This window comes from Pogona vitticeps, chromosome 5 (assembly GCF_051106095.1).
Source record: "Pogona vitticeps strain Pit_001003342236 chromosome 5, PviZW2.1, whole genome shotgun sequence".
In the NCBI taxonomy this organism is placed as follows: domain Eukaryota; kingdom Metazoa; phylum Chordata; class Lepidosauria; order Squamata; family Agamidae; genus Pogona; species Pogona vitticeps.
The window spans coordinates 117,875,285-117,889,264 of NC_135787.1; the positions used below are offsets into that span (position 1 = coordinate 117,875,285).

At 41.1% G+C, this 13,980-nt stretch overlaps 1 protein-coding gene across 2 annotated transcripts in view; it reads right to left on the reverse strand.

Annotated features, from left to right (window-relative positions):
- The window catches only part of COG5 (component of oligomeric golgi complex 5), a 224,059-nt gene that overhangs the window by 184,136 nt on the left and 25,943 nt on the right, over positions 1–13,980 (reverse strand). For both annotated transcript variants that reach the window (XM_020813076.3, XM_078394349.1), the window contains exons 4-6: positions 7,134–7,188; positions 6,976–7,045; positions 2,609–2,729 (exon numbers count right to left, since the gene is read on the reverse strand). In XM_020813076.3, the coding sequence (XP_020668735.3) occupies positions 2,609–2,729; positions 6,976–7,045; positions 7,134–7,188 (246 nt within the window). The remainder of the gene's footprint in view (positions 1–2,608; positions 2,730–6,975; positions 7,046–7,133; positions 7,189–13,980) is intronic.

Here is a 13,980-nt window from a genome sequence, read left to right on the forward strand (position 1 = left end):
TTCATCATTAAATCTTATTCAGGATTTTATTATGATGTACCCCACCATCTCACACATTATTTTAACATTTAAAATCTGTAATGTGCAGATTTCAAGACTTATCCAAGAAAAAACTCAAGTGATACAGCTTCTACATTTTTTAAAGAATATTTGATTTTTTTTTACTTTATAGATACTAAACAAAACAACTGTTAGAAAAGCACAAAGAGTGAGATCCCGTTGTTATTCCCGACCAGTGTAGATCCAAGAAAACAATGTAACTTACATAAGAGTTGACTTAAGAAGTCCCACTCATTCACTGGGTCTACTCTAGTAGGGAATAGCAATTGGATTTGGTATAACAAATTGTTTTGCTCCATAGTGTGAAAAATCATAGTTCTCCCCCAGCACAACCTTTTGTTAAATGTCTCTCTCTAGCTGGGCTAAACTGAGCACTCACATTTCAAACCAAATACATTAATTAGCTTATAAATCCTCTTGGATCATTATAACAATCATATCCAAAATTCAGCTGCATGAAGAATACACCAGCTAAGCCAGCAAATATTATTCATGTGATAATCACTGCACATTACAGACATCACTGTAGCTTTGGTTCATTGAACAGCTAGCAGCGTAAACTTAATTTTTACACAATGCTGTGTTAATTGTAAGGCACACTTACTGTTATTTCCTATGACTAAAAAAAAGTACAATGATTTTTTTCTACCGCTAGATGAATAACTCTCTTGTTTTAAACAATTGGACTTACTAAGGTTTTATGAATGTAAAATATTTGAATGGAGACGAATTCATGGCATTTGAACAGGATGCAAGAAAAGACTTTCGTTGGGCTCTGCAAGGAGAGTTAGGAAGATATCCTAGTTTACATGAAACATCATAGCTGAAAAGAGAGACTTAGGAATAGAGCCTTGATCAAACTAAAAGAATTTCTCTCAGGGTTGACAACACCCTCACTAGGAGTGTCCAGAAGGTAGACTGTAGATCATCCAGTTTCTGGTGTATTGCTCAGTGCATGCTGGGATTCCAAAACAAGAAGTTTGTTCCTAGCACTGCCACATAAGCACTGGGAAACACTGTTCATGTCACTTCCTCTATTTACTGGAGAAGGTCAGGTAGTTAGCTAGGTGTTTAGAACTGTATGCAAGTAGCACTGCATTGACTATTGTCATGTTCATTCTATTGGCAAGAAACAGAGGCTGGAGGCTTCCATTCTATATTAAGCAAGGGAAATGTGATTAGGGGAAAATAAGTCTACCTTACCAACCTCCTCCCTCATATTATGCAGCTTCTCAACTACATCACCAAAAACATGGATTGAGGACTGAACTTCTGCTTCACGTAAGCTGGCACATATGGACATCCACCCATTCTGGAACCCTGATTATGCAGGGTCTATGTATATAAGGTTCCCAACTGCAAATATCTATAAGTTGGAGGCACACTAGTCACACAATCCTGGGATTAGGGCCAGAAACAGAGTCAGCCCCCTCCCCCATTATGTGAAATGTGGGCCTCTGCAGCTAACTGAAAGTGTTTGGGAAAATAACAAGTAGCCCCTTCGAAATAAAAGAGTAGAACAGTTCAAGGAATTAATGGGACTTCCATACTCAGAGGAGTACAATTTTAATTACAGACACAAAATTACTACTAAATTAAATCCAGTAGCAGCAGGCCTCATTATTATGCCGTCTCTGTAAATCTTTCAAAAGACATTTGTCTGTCCACTGTGGAAAACAAAATGCTGGACTAGACAGACCTCCATCTAATCCAATGGGGCAATTATTATGCTCTAACAAGAGCACATAATTAGACTTAACAAGAAAGAGACCTGCAACATCTTAAAAACCGACAAATTTAATATACCATGAGCTTTCAGGATCTATAGACCACACCACATATCTGATGATGTGGAGCATGAAACATTTCAAACTATAAAACTCATTAGCTTTTATGGGTACCACAGCTTTAACTGGTGACGTCCCATTCAGTGCTTCTCTAGCCCTTCCTTGCCCTGTCACCCCACACATGCTCTTCAAGGTAGTACTTAGCTGTTTCAAAATGTGAAGTGAAATTTAAAGAGACCCGGGTGACTTATGTAACCAAACCTGGTTTGAGCTCTAGACCCCTACTTCTAATTTTCCATGCACCCCAACACTTGGAACTATGCACTCTCCAGTGCAGTGCCCAACACAAAACCAAAAGGCTGCAGCCACAAGCAAAACAGACAGCAAAGTCCAATACAAAAGTAGAAGTCTTTTAGGTGCATCTACACAGAATGTTTCAGATTCTAGCTCTAATCACATCACAGACTTGAGGCATTTGTAGCATGAAATGAAGTAACATATAAAACTCAGTATCTGAAACTCATCTGACCAATTGAAATTCATTTTTTTACCACTAGAAAGCTAAAAAAAGTAATCACTTATAGGTGTTTTCATCACTACTGAATACCACTCAAAAGAGGATGTATTTACTATGTGGTCCACTACTATTATAATAAACAGAATAATACATTTCCATGATGAAAGCTTTTTTTTAAAAAAGGAAGAAAAGGATTTTTTCAATTAGTAAACAGAATGTTACTACAATGTCCAAGTCAGCTCACCAAGCTCATTGAGGCTCTGAGCAGCTTTTGTTATCTCTCTGCTTCCTCCCTGCAGCTGCCCTTGAAGTCTCTTGCTGAGATACAGGATGCGTATTATTCTCCGCAGCAAGTCACAGGCAGCCTGGGTAGGAAATACAGCTTCAGAATATATTCAATATGTTACATTATTCTACAGTGTTAAGTACCAGCTGTGGAAACACTGCATATATTTACTGGGCTTGATCATATTACAGTTCAGTTCATGGTTTGATATTATCTGGAACACACAGTCATAAAAACACATCACAGAAGATTGTAACTACAAGCTACCCTGCAGGGATGGAAAGGCATTTAGTCAAACATACACAATGAGAGAGTGCTACAGAATAAAAGATGCAGTGCTGCTCAGTTTAAGCCACTTGAAATACTGCTCTAAACTTCAACAGGAACATGACTGGGCCCCAAAGTTACAATCTTTTTCTGAACCACAGTGGTCCATCTCTGCTTTAAGACCGTACACATAAAAAACTGAACCACCAAAAGGGTAGGACTGATTCTCCAGGCTGAATTTTACTAATCTACACAAGATATACAGATTCACTTTCGACTCCTTGGTCTAGATCAGGATGAGAAAATGTGGCCTCTGAAACCAATTTTTGTACCCCCTTGGCTAGTTGAAAGTCCTAGGCTGAAAAAAGGGAGAGGAGGTATTTTTGCTTTAGGAAGGTTAGGAGGATTCCCCAAGCACCCTCAAATTCCTCAACTATCTCCCGTTAGAAGTAGCTATCTTGCCCATTCTGTGTCTTCCCCCCCCAAACTAATTTTTGCCAATACAGTGGTGCCCTGCATAGCGACATTAATCTGTTCCCGATAAATCGTCGCTATCTGGAAACGTCGCTATACGGGGGGGAAAACCCCATAGGAACGCATTGAAACCCATTGGGGATAAACTCACCACTAAGTAGAAATCCTCCATACAGTCGCCATTTTCGCCACCTCGGTAAGCGAGGAAACTGCGCGAAAACGCTGCGGGTGGCCATTTTTTCTTCTGGTGGCCATTTTGGAACCGCCGATCAGCTGTTTTTAAACATCGTAATGCGAAACGCTTACCGATCACCACAATGTGATGTTCACCCATTAAAAACATCGCAATGCAATCACTTTTGCGATCGCAAAATCCGCATCGTTCAACTAGGCGCTCGTTATGCGAGGCACCACTGTATGTTATAACTCATGGTGGTTGTTGGGATTCCAGCCTTGTCAAAAATACCTACACTTAGGTTAAATTAATAAACACATCCATATACAGTGGGGTCTCGACTTACGAACAACCCGACTTGCGAACAATTCGAGTTACGAACCTGCCCTATAGGGAAAGTAAGGACTCGACATGCGAACTTCCCTCGAGTTAGGAACAGGGAAAAAAGTCCCCCCTCCCTCCCCTTAGAGGCTTCTGGAGGGGGGGAAAGGGTCAGAAACTTAAAAATAAACACTGTACTGTTAAATAAAGTCACTTACCAGGCCTTGGTAACCCCCAAACCACAGGAAAAAGAGCAGGAAAGAGCTAAAAGCCGACACCCAGAAAGAGCCTGGCAGCCATTTTGTGGTTTTCCCCGCTCCTCTCCCTGCCTAACAGCTGATCGGCTGGCTCTGAGCAGGCTTCCGGAGGCTTGCTCAGCACCTAAAAAGCCTGCCTGAGTGCCTTTGTGCTGAAAAAATCAGCACAACATGCTTTAAAACATTATTTAAAATTGGCTTCGTTTAAAAAAAAAAAGAGTTATAAAGTGCTGCCTTTAGTGTTCCCTGCCTTCCCTGAACCTAAGGGGAAAAAAGAAAGAAAATATCCCCCTCTAGTGGCAGAAGGCAGAATAGCAGCTTCCCATTAGTTTCTATGGACAGAAAAGAGCAGATACGGATTAAATGGTTTTCAATGCGTTCCTATGGGAAATGCAGATTCGACTTAAGAACTTTTCGACTTGAGAACCACCTTCCAATACGGATTAAGTTCTTAAGTCGAGACCCCACTGTAAACATAAAATAGATAGCAATCAGATTCATAATTTTTAAATTTAGAATCATACAGGTTTAAAATTATATCTGAAGCAAACCATATTAATTTCATTGCAGATAGCTGCTTCAGTATTTATGTGAGCTAAAAGGGCCAATAGGTCTGTTCCAGAGATGACTGTAATTGGGAGCAGCTCATCATGTATACTTTCAAATATACTTAAAGATGAATCTGTAACTAGAGCCACAACATGTCTCTAAATAAAGCTACGTTTCTGCTACAAGTTGATCCACTTTCAACACAAACTATCAGGCAATAAAAAGATTTCCTTCAGAAAACAGAATTAAATAATAGTAGCAGTCCTAGCACCAAACATAATGATCCTAACATATCAGTGGCCAAAAATCCTGTTGAACAGTTGTGATGATGCCATTAACCACTGCTGTGCTGCAGCAGGTTTTTTTTTTGGGGGGGGGGAATTAAAAGTTTCCTATTTTCCCCCTCCAGTTCCTGGGATCTCTAGGGAACCTCCTTGTCCTGGGAAGCCTTTGGGAGCCAGGTGATGCCTGGAAATTGCTGCCAGCAGTCCTGGTTCCACTTGCACAACAGGATTCTGGCCAATGAGTTCAAATTCAATTTCAAATTTCAAATCAATTTATTGTCATTGTAAGTATATACAAGGTATATCCAAACAACAAAATTCACACAGACACCAGACCCACATGCACAGACATAAAAAATTCCCGAACACTCCCCACCCACTAAAATCCCCCACTAAGAATACAAACATCTACACTGCAGGCCAAGTAACACTGTCAAACTATTCACTATTCAATGAGTGAACTTTTACTAAATTAAAAATCTGGTAAAATTGGAGATGAAAACTGAAGCCAGGATTATTTTGTGTACCCATGCTCCACAGGCTGGATCTCTTTAACTGTTTTGTTCTGGAACTACCATCCCAGTCCAGCATAGGTAATTGTTAAAGATAAGAATTACAGCAAAGAACATCTCAGGGGGCTTAAAATATGTAAAGACAGCTGAGATATGTGCTTCATGTAAAGTTGCCTAGTGACAAACTCTCCAATTTCATAACTGTTTTCTATATTATATAATATGCACATCAGACATTTTGCCTCTCAATAATATTATATAACAGAAAATGGGTGCAAATGTTTTAAATTATGGCCTTATACTGTGGCAGGCATGGTCAAGAGGGCCTACAGTGACTTTTTTTTCAAAAGGGCTAAAAAAAAAGCACATCAAAGATTCCATTGGCTGGATTCAGGATGAGGCACAAGCAACTTGGCTGCTGAAAACAAGACTTCCTACTGTCATTGCCTCATGATAGCACTTCTGGATCCCTCAAAGTGTTACAAAGAGAGCTGGGAGACCCCACTGAATGGGCCTAGGGGAAGGAAAAGATGGGGAGATCCCAGAAAGCCACATCCAGCACACATCCAAACCTGGATTCAACTCTCAGAAGATAATTGAAAAGTTTTCTTTCTTTTTCTCTACTCCACAATATGTACAGAAAAGCACTGACAGAACTATGTCCACAAGCTGCAGTATAACAGTGTTTGGACAAAAGCCTATGAAACTGCAGAAGTTTGAACACAAGTCTGAAATAAGCCGTGATTCTTCCCTCTCTTTCTCTCTTTTTAAACATGCCTCAGATGTTATCACTGATTTGATAATAAGCACTCACCTTTTGCCAAAGGAAAAAGTTTGAAAGGAATGTTTACAATTCTGAATCCTCTTTCATATTTCAAAGTCCACGGCAAGCAAACTGCATCTTTGAGGTATTGCAGCCAGTGGAGATGAGAAAGAAAGAGGCATTCAATTTTAGGCTTAAGATGCTACCAGGAGTCTCAGGAGAAAGTAACCCCACAAAAATTCTCATACTTAAAATAAAAAATCATAAAAAGGGGAGAATGCTATGTGGAATACAGAGGTCCATTTTACAAATCTGTATTGAGATATCTCTTTCTGCTTATATTTACATTTCCTCTTTTCCAAGAGTTTAAGTGCTCAGTATACATATTCAGCGGTTTCAATTATTTATTCTAGCAGTGTTTCCCATTCCAACCAGTAACCATAGCAACACTATATCTAGCCAGAAGAAAGACTACACAGTTATCTGTGGCCACCATTAATTCCTGTTCATCTATCAGCTTAAAAATGGAAAGTGCAAAGAAATGCACTCCAAAATCTTTTTTAAAAGCAGGTCTTCTCCTTCCATAACGATTATATTCCTTTCTACAAAATGAAAATCTTCTCCCCTCAACTTAAAAAAAAAATTAAAAAATTTCAGCAAACAGCTCTTTGAAATATTAATCTGCCATCAAAATGTATTTCTGGAAAATAAAACATAACTTACCTGAAGCCTTGCTAACTGTGCCGTGCGAGACACTATTTTGTTGTATGGGTCAACAATTTTGGCTCTGATTCTAATGAAAAAGAAAAAGGAATACATTTTAGAAATTATGACAGTACAGAAATATTAAAACTTCTAACACCATTATTAAACTGCCATACCTGTCAACAGTACTTTGCAGGGCACTAATTCTGGTCTGCATCATTTGAAGAACACCTGAGTAAGAGATTGTTAAACAGAGCAAAATCAGTATTTCCAAAGCAGAAATCTGACATAAAAGATGCTTCCATTGCCAGTTGAAATAAACATGATGGAAATAAATTCAAAATATTTTAGTCTTTGCTGGACAGTTCAGTGGTTTAGATATCTGGCTGTGGAGCCAGAACTTGGGAGCTTGATTCCCCCACTGTGCCTCCTTAAAAAGGGCTGGACTTCATGATCCACAGGGTCCCCTCCAGCTCTGCAATTCTATTATTGTTAATAATAATTCCTACAAAGTGTGCTCTATTGTGACTACTTTTATAGCCTCATCTTCTATTTGGTTACTCAAGGGCAAGCCACATTCTTTTCAGTGGGACTTATTGCCCAACTACATGCTGCTGGTACTCCATGGTTAGAAAAGAGAATTCCTTTAGCACTGAAAATATGCAATTGTCACAAAAGGAGCTTTTCATACCTATCATTGTTCACCGATTAGCTTGTTTTGTTCTGTGATTGCTGTTTGGAGGTAAACAGGGGTGTGATGCTCACCCAGCTTTCTCTGTTCAGTATGTGCTGCCATAAAAGTAACAACCACCCACAACCTCTGGGCTATGCTTACAGTTACTGTTCAACTTCTAAATAGGCAAATCTTCTGGATCATCCATCCCTTCTACCAAGCCAGACAAATAGTCAGTGGTGCATTTTTTTTTACTGCTGTTTTAATACTGCCACAGCTAGCAGCTAACCCTAAACTACCCTTTTAAAAAAGAACAGGAACAGTTCTGGAGAAATGCACACCTTTGTTATATCAGTGACACTGCACAGGCTATGTGTCCCAGCACTCGCCAGCAGTATGTGTTGTATAATATCCTGTGATGGTTACTGCTGAAAATAATGAATAAGAGGGGTGGTAAACCAAAAAGATTACTTTTTTTAAAAAAAAAATAAAGGAGTAAGAAGACCCAATACTACAAGCTATCTAATTCTTATACACCTAAAATCTCTTTTACTTTACTTGGTCTTTAAAGGGTAAACATATTCAGTTCTTTATATATAGATGGATGCTTGTTTTTACATAAGTGCCAATGAGAACACACTATTTTTCACAAATACTTAACAAAAATAGACACTTCAGTTTTTTCTAGCAGCTTGTCCCTTAAGTACTGTACCTCACAGCTCAACACACTTTCCCTCACTCTTTCACAGACTCTGACTTCTTTGTAACTTTGTCACGCCTGAACTCTCATCTGACTACCTCACAGTTCTGACTCACCTAAATAATAGCCTTCTTTCTCACACCCACACCCCTCTTATACCAAACAGCCAATCTCCAGCCAGGAATCAATGAACCAATCAGCTCATACTTATACTCAGAGAGATTTTATCATACCTCTTAACATTTTTTGCTTGAATGTCCTGGCAGACATCCAACCTACAACTGTCAATCAAACCCCATTCACCATGCAGATCAGTGCAAACCTACATAGAAGCACATATACAATGTGGAATTGCCACAAGCAATTAGTACAACTGATTGGTCACAAAGGTCTTCCTAAATCTCTGGCATTTCCAGCTTCTAATAAATAAACAATGCTAGACTAGCTGTAATGTGACATTTGACCTTTCATTTTATTAAGTACTTTTAACATTTCAGCATTACAGAATAATCCAATATATATTGACTGAAAAGTAAGACCTATTGGCTGGGATCCTACTGTAGAAAAGCAGAATGAAAAGCACCATGCACACAGTAAAGCAGGATAGTCTTACTTGTTGTTGTGACTTTTGAAGCAATGTGACTTCTACTTGTACAACACTGTCCTGGATATCTCAGTGAGTGAGTGGCAAGCATGTCAAACCATCCACATGGTCATAATTGTGCCACCTTAATTCTGACAATCCAGCAGAATCCTGGGCAATGAATTACATCACTATAACTTCACAGTAAGCATTTAAAGCAGTGGTTCCCACCTTAGGTCTCCAGATGTCCTTGGACTACAATGCCCAGAAATCCTGGCCAGCACAGATAATGGTGACAGCTTCTCGGAACTTTAGTCTAAGAACATCTGAGGACTCCAAATTGAGAACCATTGATTAGAAGATTGAAAGCTAAATTAGACAACTAACATTATGAAGGTCAGATGCAGAAATGGTGACTTCACCAACACCACCTAGTGATCTTAACTCTTGAGGTGGAGTGGATCCTGGTCTCACAATCCCAAATTTTACATACCACATCAACCTAGTGTCTGCTTTATTACAATGAAATCTGAATCCAGTATTACATGGCATTTACAAGAATGCATTATCTCCTAGAGTGCTGATCAAGAGTATTATCCAATAGTAACTACTAAAATACAGTAACTCATTCAAGACACAGAGGGAATACTGATTTCCCTTCTGTCATGACCCACTATCCAAATTCAGCAAGTGACACCACAAAATGACTCTTTACTACAAAAAAAATCCAGTATTCTTAATACAACATATTGAAATGTATGGTTTTATAATTTTTATACTCCAAACCTAAATATGTTTGCTAGGATGGAAATCCTGCTGAGTTCAGTGTTGATACTGCTTGATGCAAATGACATTTCCTCTTGATAAGATGTAGCGATCCAACTTGGATCATTTTAAAGGAATTACAGTGGACCCTTGACTTACAGATGGCTTGACTTACAGACTTTTTGAGTTACAGACTTCTCTGGCCGCAAAATTTAGGTTTGACTTGCAGACTGAGATTTGATTTACAGACCAGAAAAAAAACAAAATGAAACAAAAACGGCCTGTTACGGGATTAATCGGTTTTCAATGCACTGTAGGTCAATGGAGACTTGACTTACAGACTTTTTGACTTGAGAACCGCCTTCCAATACGGATTAAGTTCTCAAGTCAAGACCCCACTGTACAGAAATGCCTAGAGTAAAAGGCTACCAATAGTGACCTGTTATGATGGCTATATATAATCTCTAACATCAGAGGCACTATTCCTTTCAGTGCCTGCCACAAACAGGGTGCTGATGTTGTACCTGTATTCTGCTTGTGGAGTTCCCACAGGTATCTGGCTAGCCACGGTGAAAAACAGGACTAGACAGATTAACCATATCTGAGATGTTGCACACGTCTTTGATCTGACCCAAGGAGGCATTTCTAATGTTCTTCAATGAGATAAGGTTCAAGATAATTAGTCCTTGCCTATTTTCTGTACATATTTATTTATTTGTTTATTTAACTTATATGCCGCCCACACTACCCAAAGGTCTCTGGACGGCTTACAACATTTAAAATACAATAAAAAGATAAAACAATTACAATACAATTAAAATATATAGTCTAAAATTGCCATCAGGACCCACAGTTGATATTATTTCAATTAAAAGCCTTCTGGAACAGGAGATTTTTGACCTGGTGCCAAAATGTCATCAGCATCGGCGCCAGATGAATCTCCCTCGGGAGGGCATTACATAGTCTGGGGGCAGCTGCCGAAAAGGCCCCTTGTTTACAAGCCATCCCATCCTTGAGGGACGCCTCTTTCAAAAGGGCCCCCTGGCTAGATCGTAACTGCCGGGTGTGACAAACCCAGACCTATTGGGATCTGCCACACGTTAACTAAGCTGCCACCAACCATTCCCTATAATAAGTCACACAGACCAGGGATGGATTTTCAACAAATAAAAGAATAAGGTTTATTTAAATACAACACACAGGGAAAATAAAATGATCAGGTGAATAAGATAAAGTAACGTGGCTCATTCTCATTCATACATGCATACAGTTTGGTTCACACAGAACCCTTAACTTGAAGCACAGACCCTGAACCTATCAGTTCTGGCTAACCAACAGACACCTGAACCTATCAGGTTGGTACTCTGACACACAGTAGTACCCTGTCTGACACACAGACTCCCACACCAGCTTCTTCTTCCCAGCTGCTGCTTCTTCACATCCCAGCGTCTGCTGAACTTCACCACACACGCTCCACATATATATACAGTACAGCCCCTCCTCCTGATGTCCCGCCTTCCACTCCCCATAGGATGGAACTTTCCCTCCAAACCCATGACAGACAGGTAACATCAGTGCTGTATGTAACACCTCCCCTCTTTATAAGTTGTTTTGTAGGGGGAAAGCTAAGGTGCTTTTTCCCAAAAAACAACCTGGATAAAACACACAAAAACAGTTATACATACAATATCATACTTACTTATACTTACACTCTAAGTTAAACATTTACCATTTACAATACATCAGGTTACCTTTATTCATACAAATCAATCATGTTTAATAAACAGACACATTTGACTTTTTGTCATCAAAATATATACATAGTCCATGTTTCTTTCGCCGTCTTCATTCTTCAGGTCTTCTTGACAAGGCGTCAGCAACACAGTTCACTGACCCTCTGACCACCTTCACTTCAAAGTCATAGTCTTGTAGGTTTAAAGCCCACCTCATAAGTTTGCTATTGTGGGTTTTCATTGTCTTTAACCATTGCAGTGGTGAATGGTCAGTGCACAGAACAAAATGTCTTCCCCAGATGTAAGGCTTGGCCTTCTGGATCGCGTAGACTATGGCCAAACACTCCTTCTCCACGGTTGCCAAATGTCTCTCACCTTTTTGGAGTTTCCTACTCAGGTAGGACACTGGATGCTGGTCACCATTCTCATCCTCCTGGCAAAGAACTGCTCCTACCCCGCTGTTAGACGCATCGGTGTAGATGATGAACTCCCGGTCGAAGTCTGGAGCACACAGCACTGGATACTGGACGAGCGCCTGCTTCAACCTCTGGAACGCCGCCTCACAGTCGCTGGTCCACGGGATGCGGTCATCAGTCTTCTTCCTCGTCAGATCGGTCAGCGGAGCCGCAATCTCGCTAAACCTCGGGATGAACTTTCTGTAGTAGCCCACCAACCCAAGAAATGATTTGACTTTTTTCTTGGTGTTGGGTCTGGGCCAATCACGAACAGCTTCTATTTTGGCCTCCAGGGGTTTTATCACTCCTCCCCCTACCATGTGACCCAAGCACTTTACTTCTGGGCTACCCAGCTGCAGTTTGTTTTCTTTGCAGAGCCTAGGCCAAAGCACTCCCTCCCCTGGGTTAAAGTGCCTCTCCCCGGCTTTCTGGTCATCCCAAGCTTTCTTTCTGACCTTTTGAGCTTGCAGGGTCTCTGCTGCTAGCTCTAGGTTTCCCTTTAGGTCCTTCCTCAAAGAGTCTCTATCTGTCACAACGTCTTGTGGGTCATCCTGGGTGATCTGCTCCCAATTTTGTTTGATCAAATCAAGGGGCCCTTTCACCCTTCTCCCAAATAAAAGTTCAAATGGACTGAACCCGGTACTGGCTTGTGGCACTGATCGATAAGCAAACAAAAGGGATTGCAGCTTCTGGTCCCAATTGTTTGGATTCTCTGCCAAGTAAGCCCTAATCATGCGCATTAGAGTCCCATTAAACTTCTCAGTTAACCCATTACTTTCAGGATGATAGGCAGTGGTTTTCTTGTGCTTAATTCCACAGATTTGCCATAAGCGTTTCATGAGCTTGGATGTGAACGATGCTCCCAAATCTGTGATTATTTCTGAGGCAAATCCCATCCTGGACATATACCCCACCAAGGCATCTGCCACTGTGTTAGTTTCAATGTTAGTCAAGGGTATGGCTTCAGGGTACCTCGTGGCATGGTCCACAATGGTGAGAATGAACCTGTTCCCCCTCTTTGTGGCCTTGGGCAAAGGTCCCACAATATCCACCCCTATGCATTTGAACGGAGTGTCAATCACAGGCAAAGGGCACAACTTTGCTTTGGTCCTGTCACGGCTATTCCCCTGCCTTTGACACACATCACATTGTTTACAGAACTCCCTGATCTGCCTCCCTATGTCAGGCCAGTAAAAATTCTGTGTGATTCTCTGCTGTGTTTTGTTCACCCCTAAGTGTGCAGCAAACATGTCAGAGTGCCCCCTTTGTAAGATCATGGGGCGATACTTTTCAGGCACCACTAGCTGACTTCGGATCCCATCTCCCCCTTTTGAGATATTCCTCAGGGTCTCTCTATATAAAATCCCCTTTTTCTCTAGAAATCTCACTGGGGTTTCCGGTGTTAGCTGGGCATCTGTCACCTGTTCAAAACACTTTTGGAGAGTGGCGTCTGCCTTTTGCTCTTGTCCAAATCTGCTGTCTGTGGTTAAGGTTTCCACCACAGCTTCGGAACTCCCCTCTGCTTCCGTCTCTGGCTCATCATTACCCCCCTGAACTGTCCCCGTGGTGGCTTGTGAACGTGTAATCACTAGCACCCGTTTCACATGTTCAGCCAGGTCATTTCCCACGAGCACGGCTGCTGGCAGAGTCGATGAAACTGCTAGCCGCCAAACTCCCCTCCAGCCTTGAAAGTTGACAGGTACCTCCGCGACTGGCAGAGAGATCACCTGCCCCTCAATCCCTGCCACCTTCATGCTCTCATTTGGGATTACATACTCCCTAGGAATAATATCTGGATGGCACAGGGTCACCTGAGAACAAGTGTCCCGCAGCCCCCGATACTGATGGCCAAGTATTCCTACGTCCACCCCTGCTGTCTCAAACAACTGAGAATCCGTTCTCACCAGTAGGCAGCGCCTGACCTCTACAAGAGGACCATTTTCCTCAGCCTGATCAGCAGATGTAGCTGTTCCAGATTGAGTAGCCATGGCAACAGGCTCCCTCAGTGACAATGAGCCTTGCTCTTTCTGGACACAGAACACAGCTTTTGGCTTGGTCCCACTCGAATCCTGAGGCACAATTCCTTTTAGCTGCTTTAATTTCTCACACTCTGA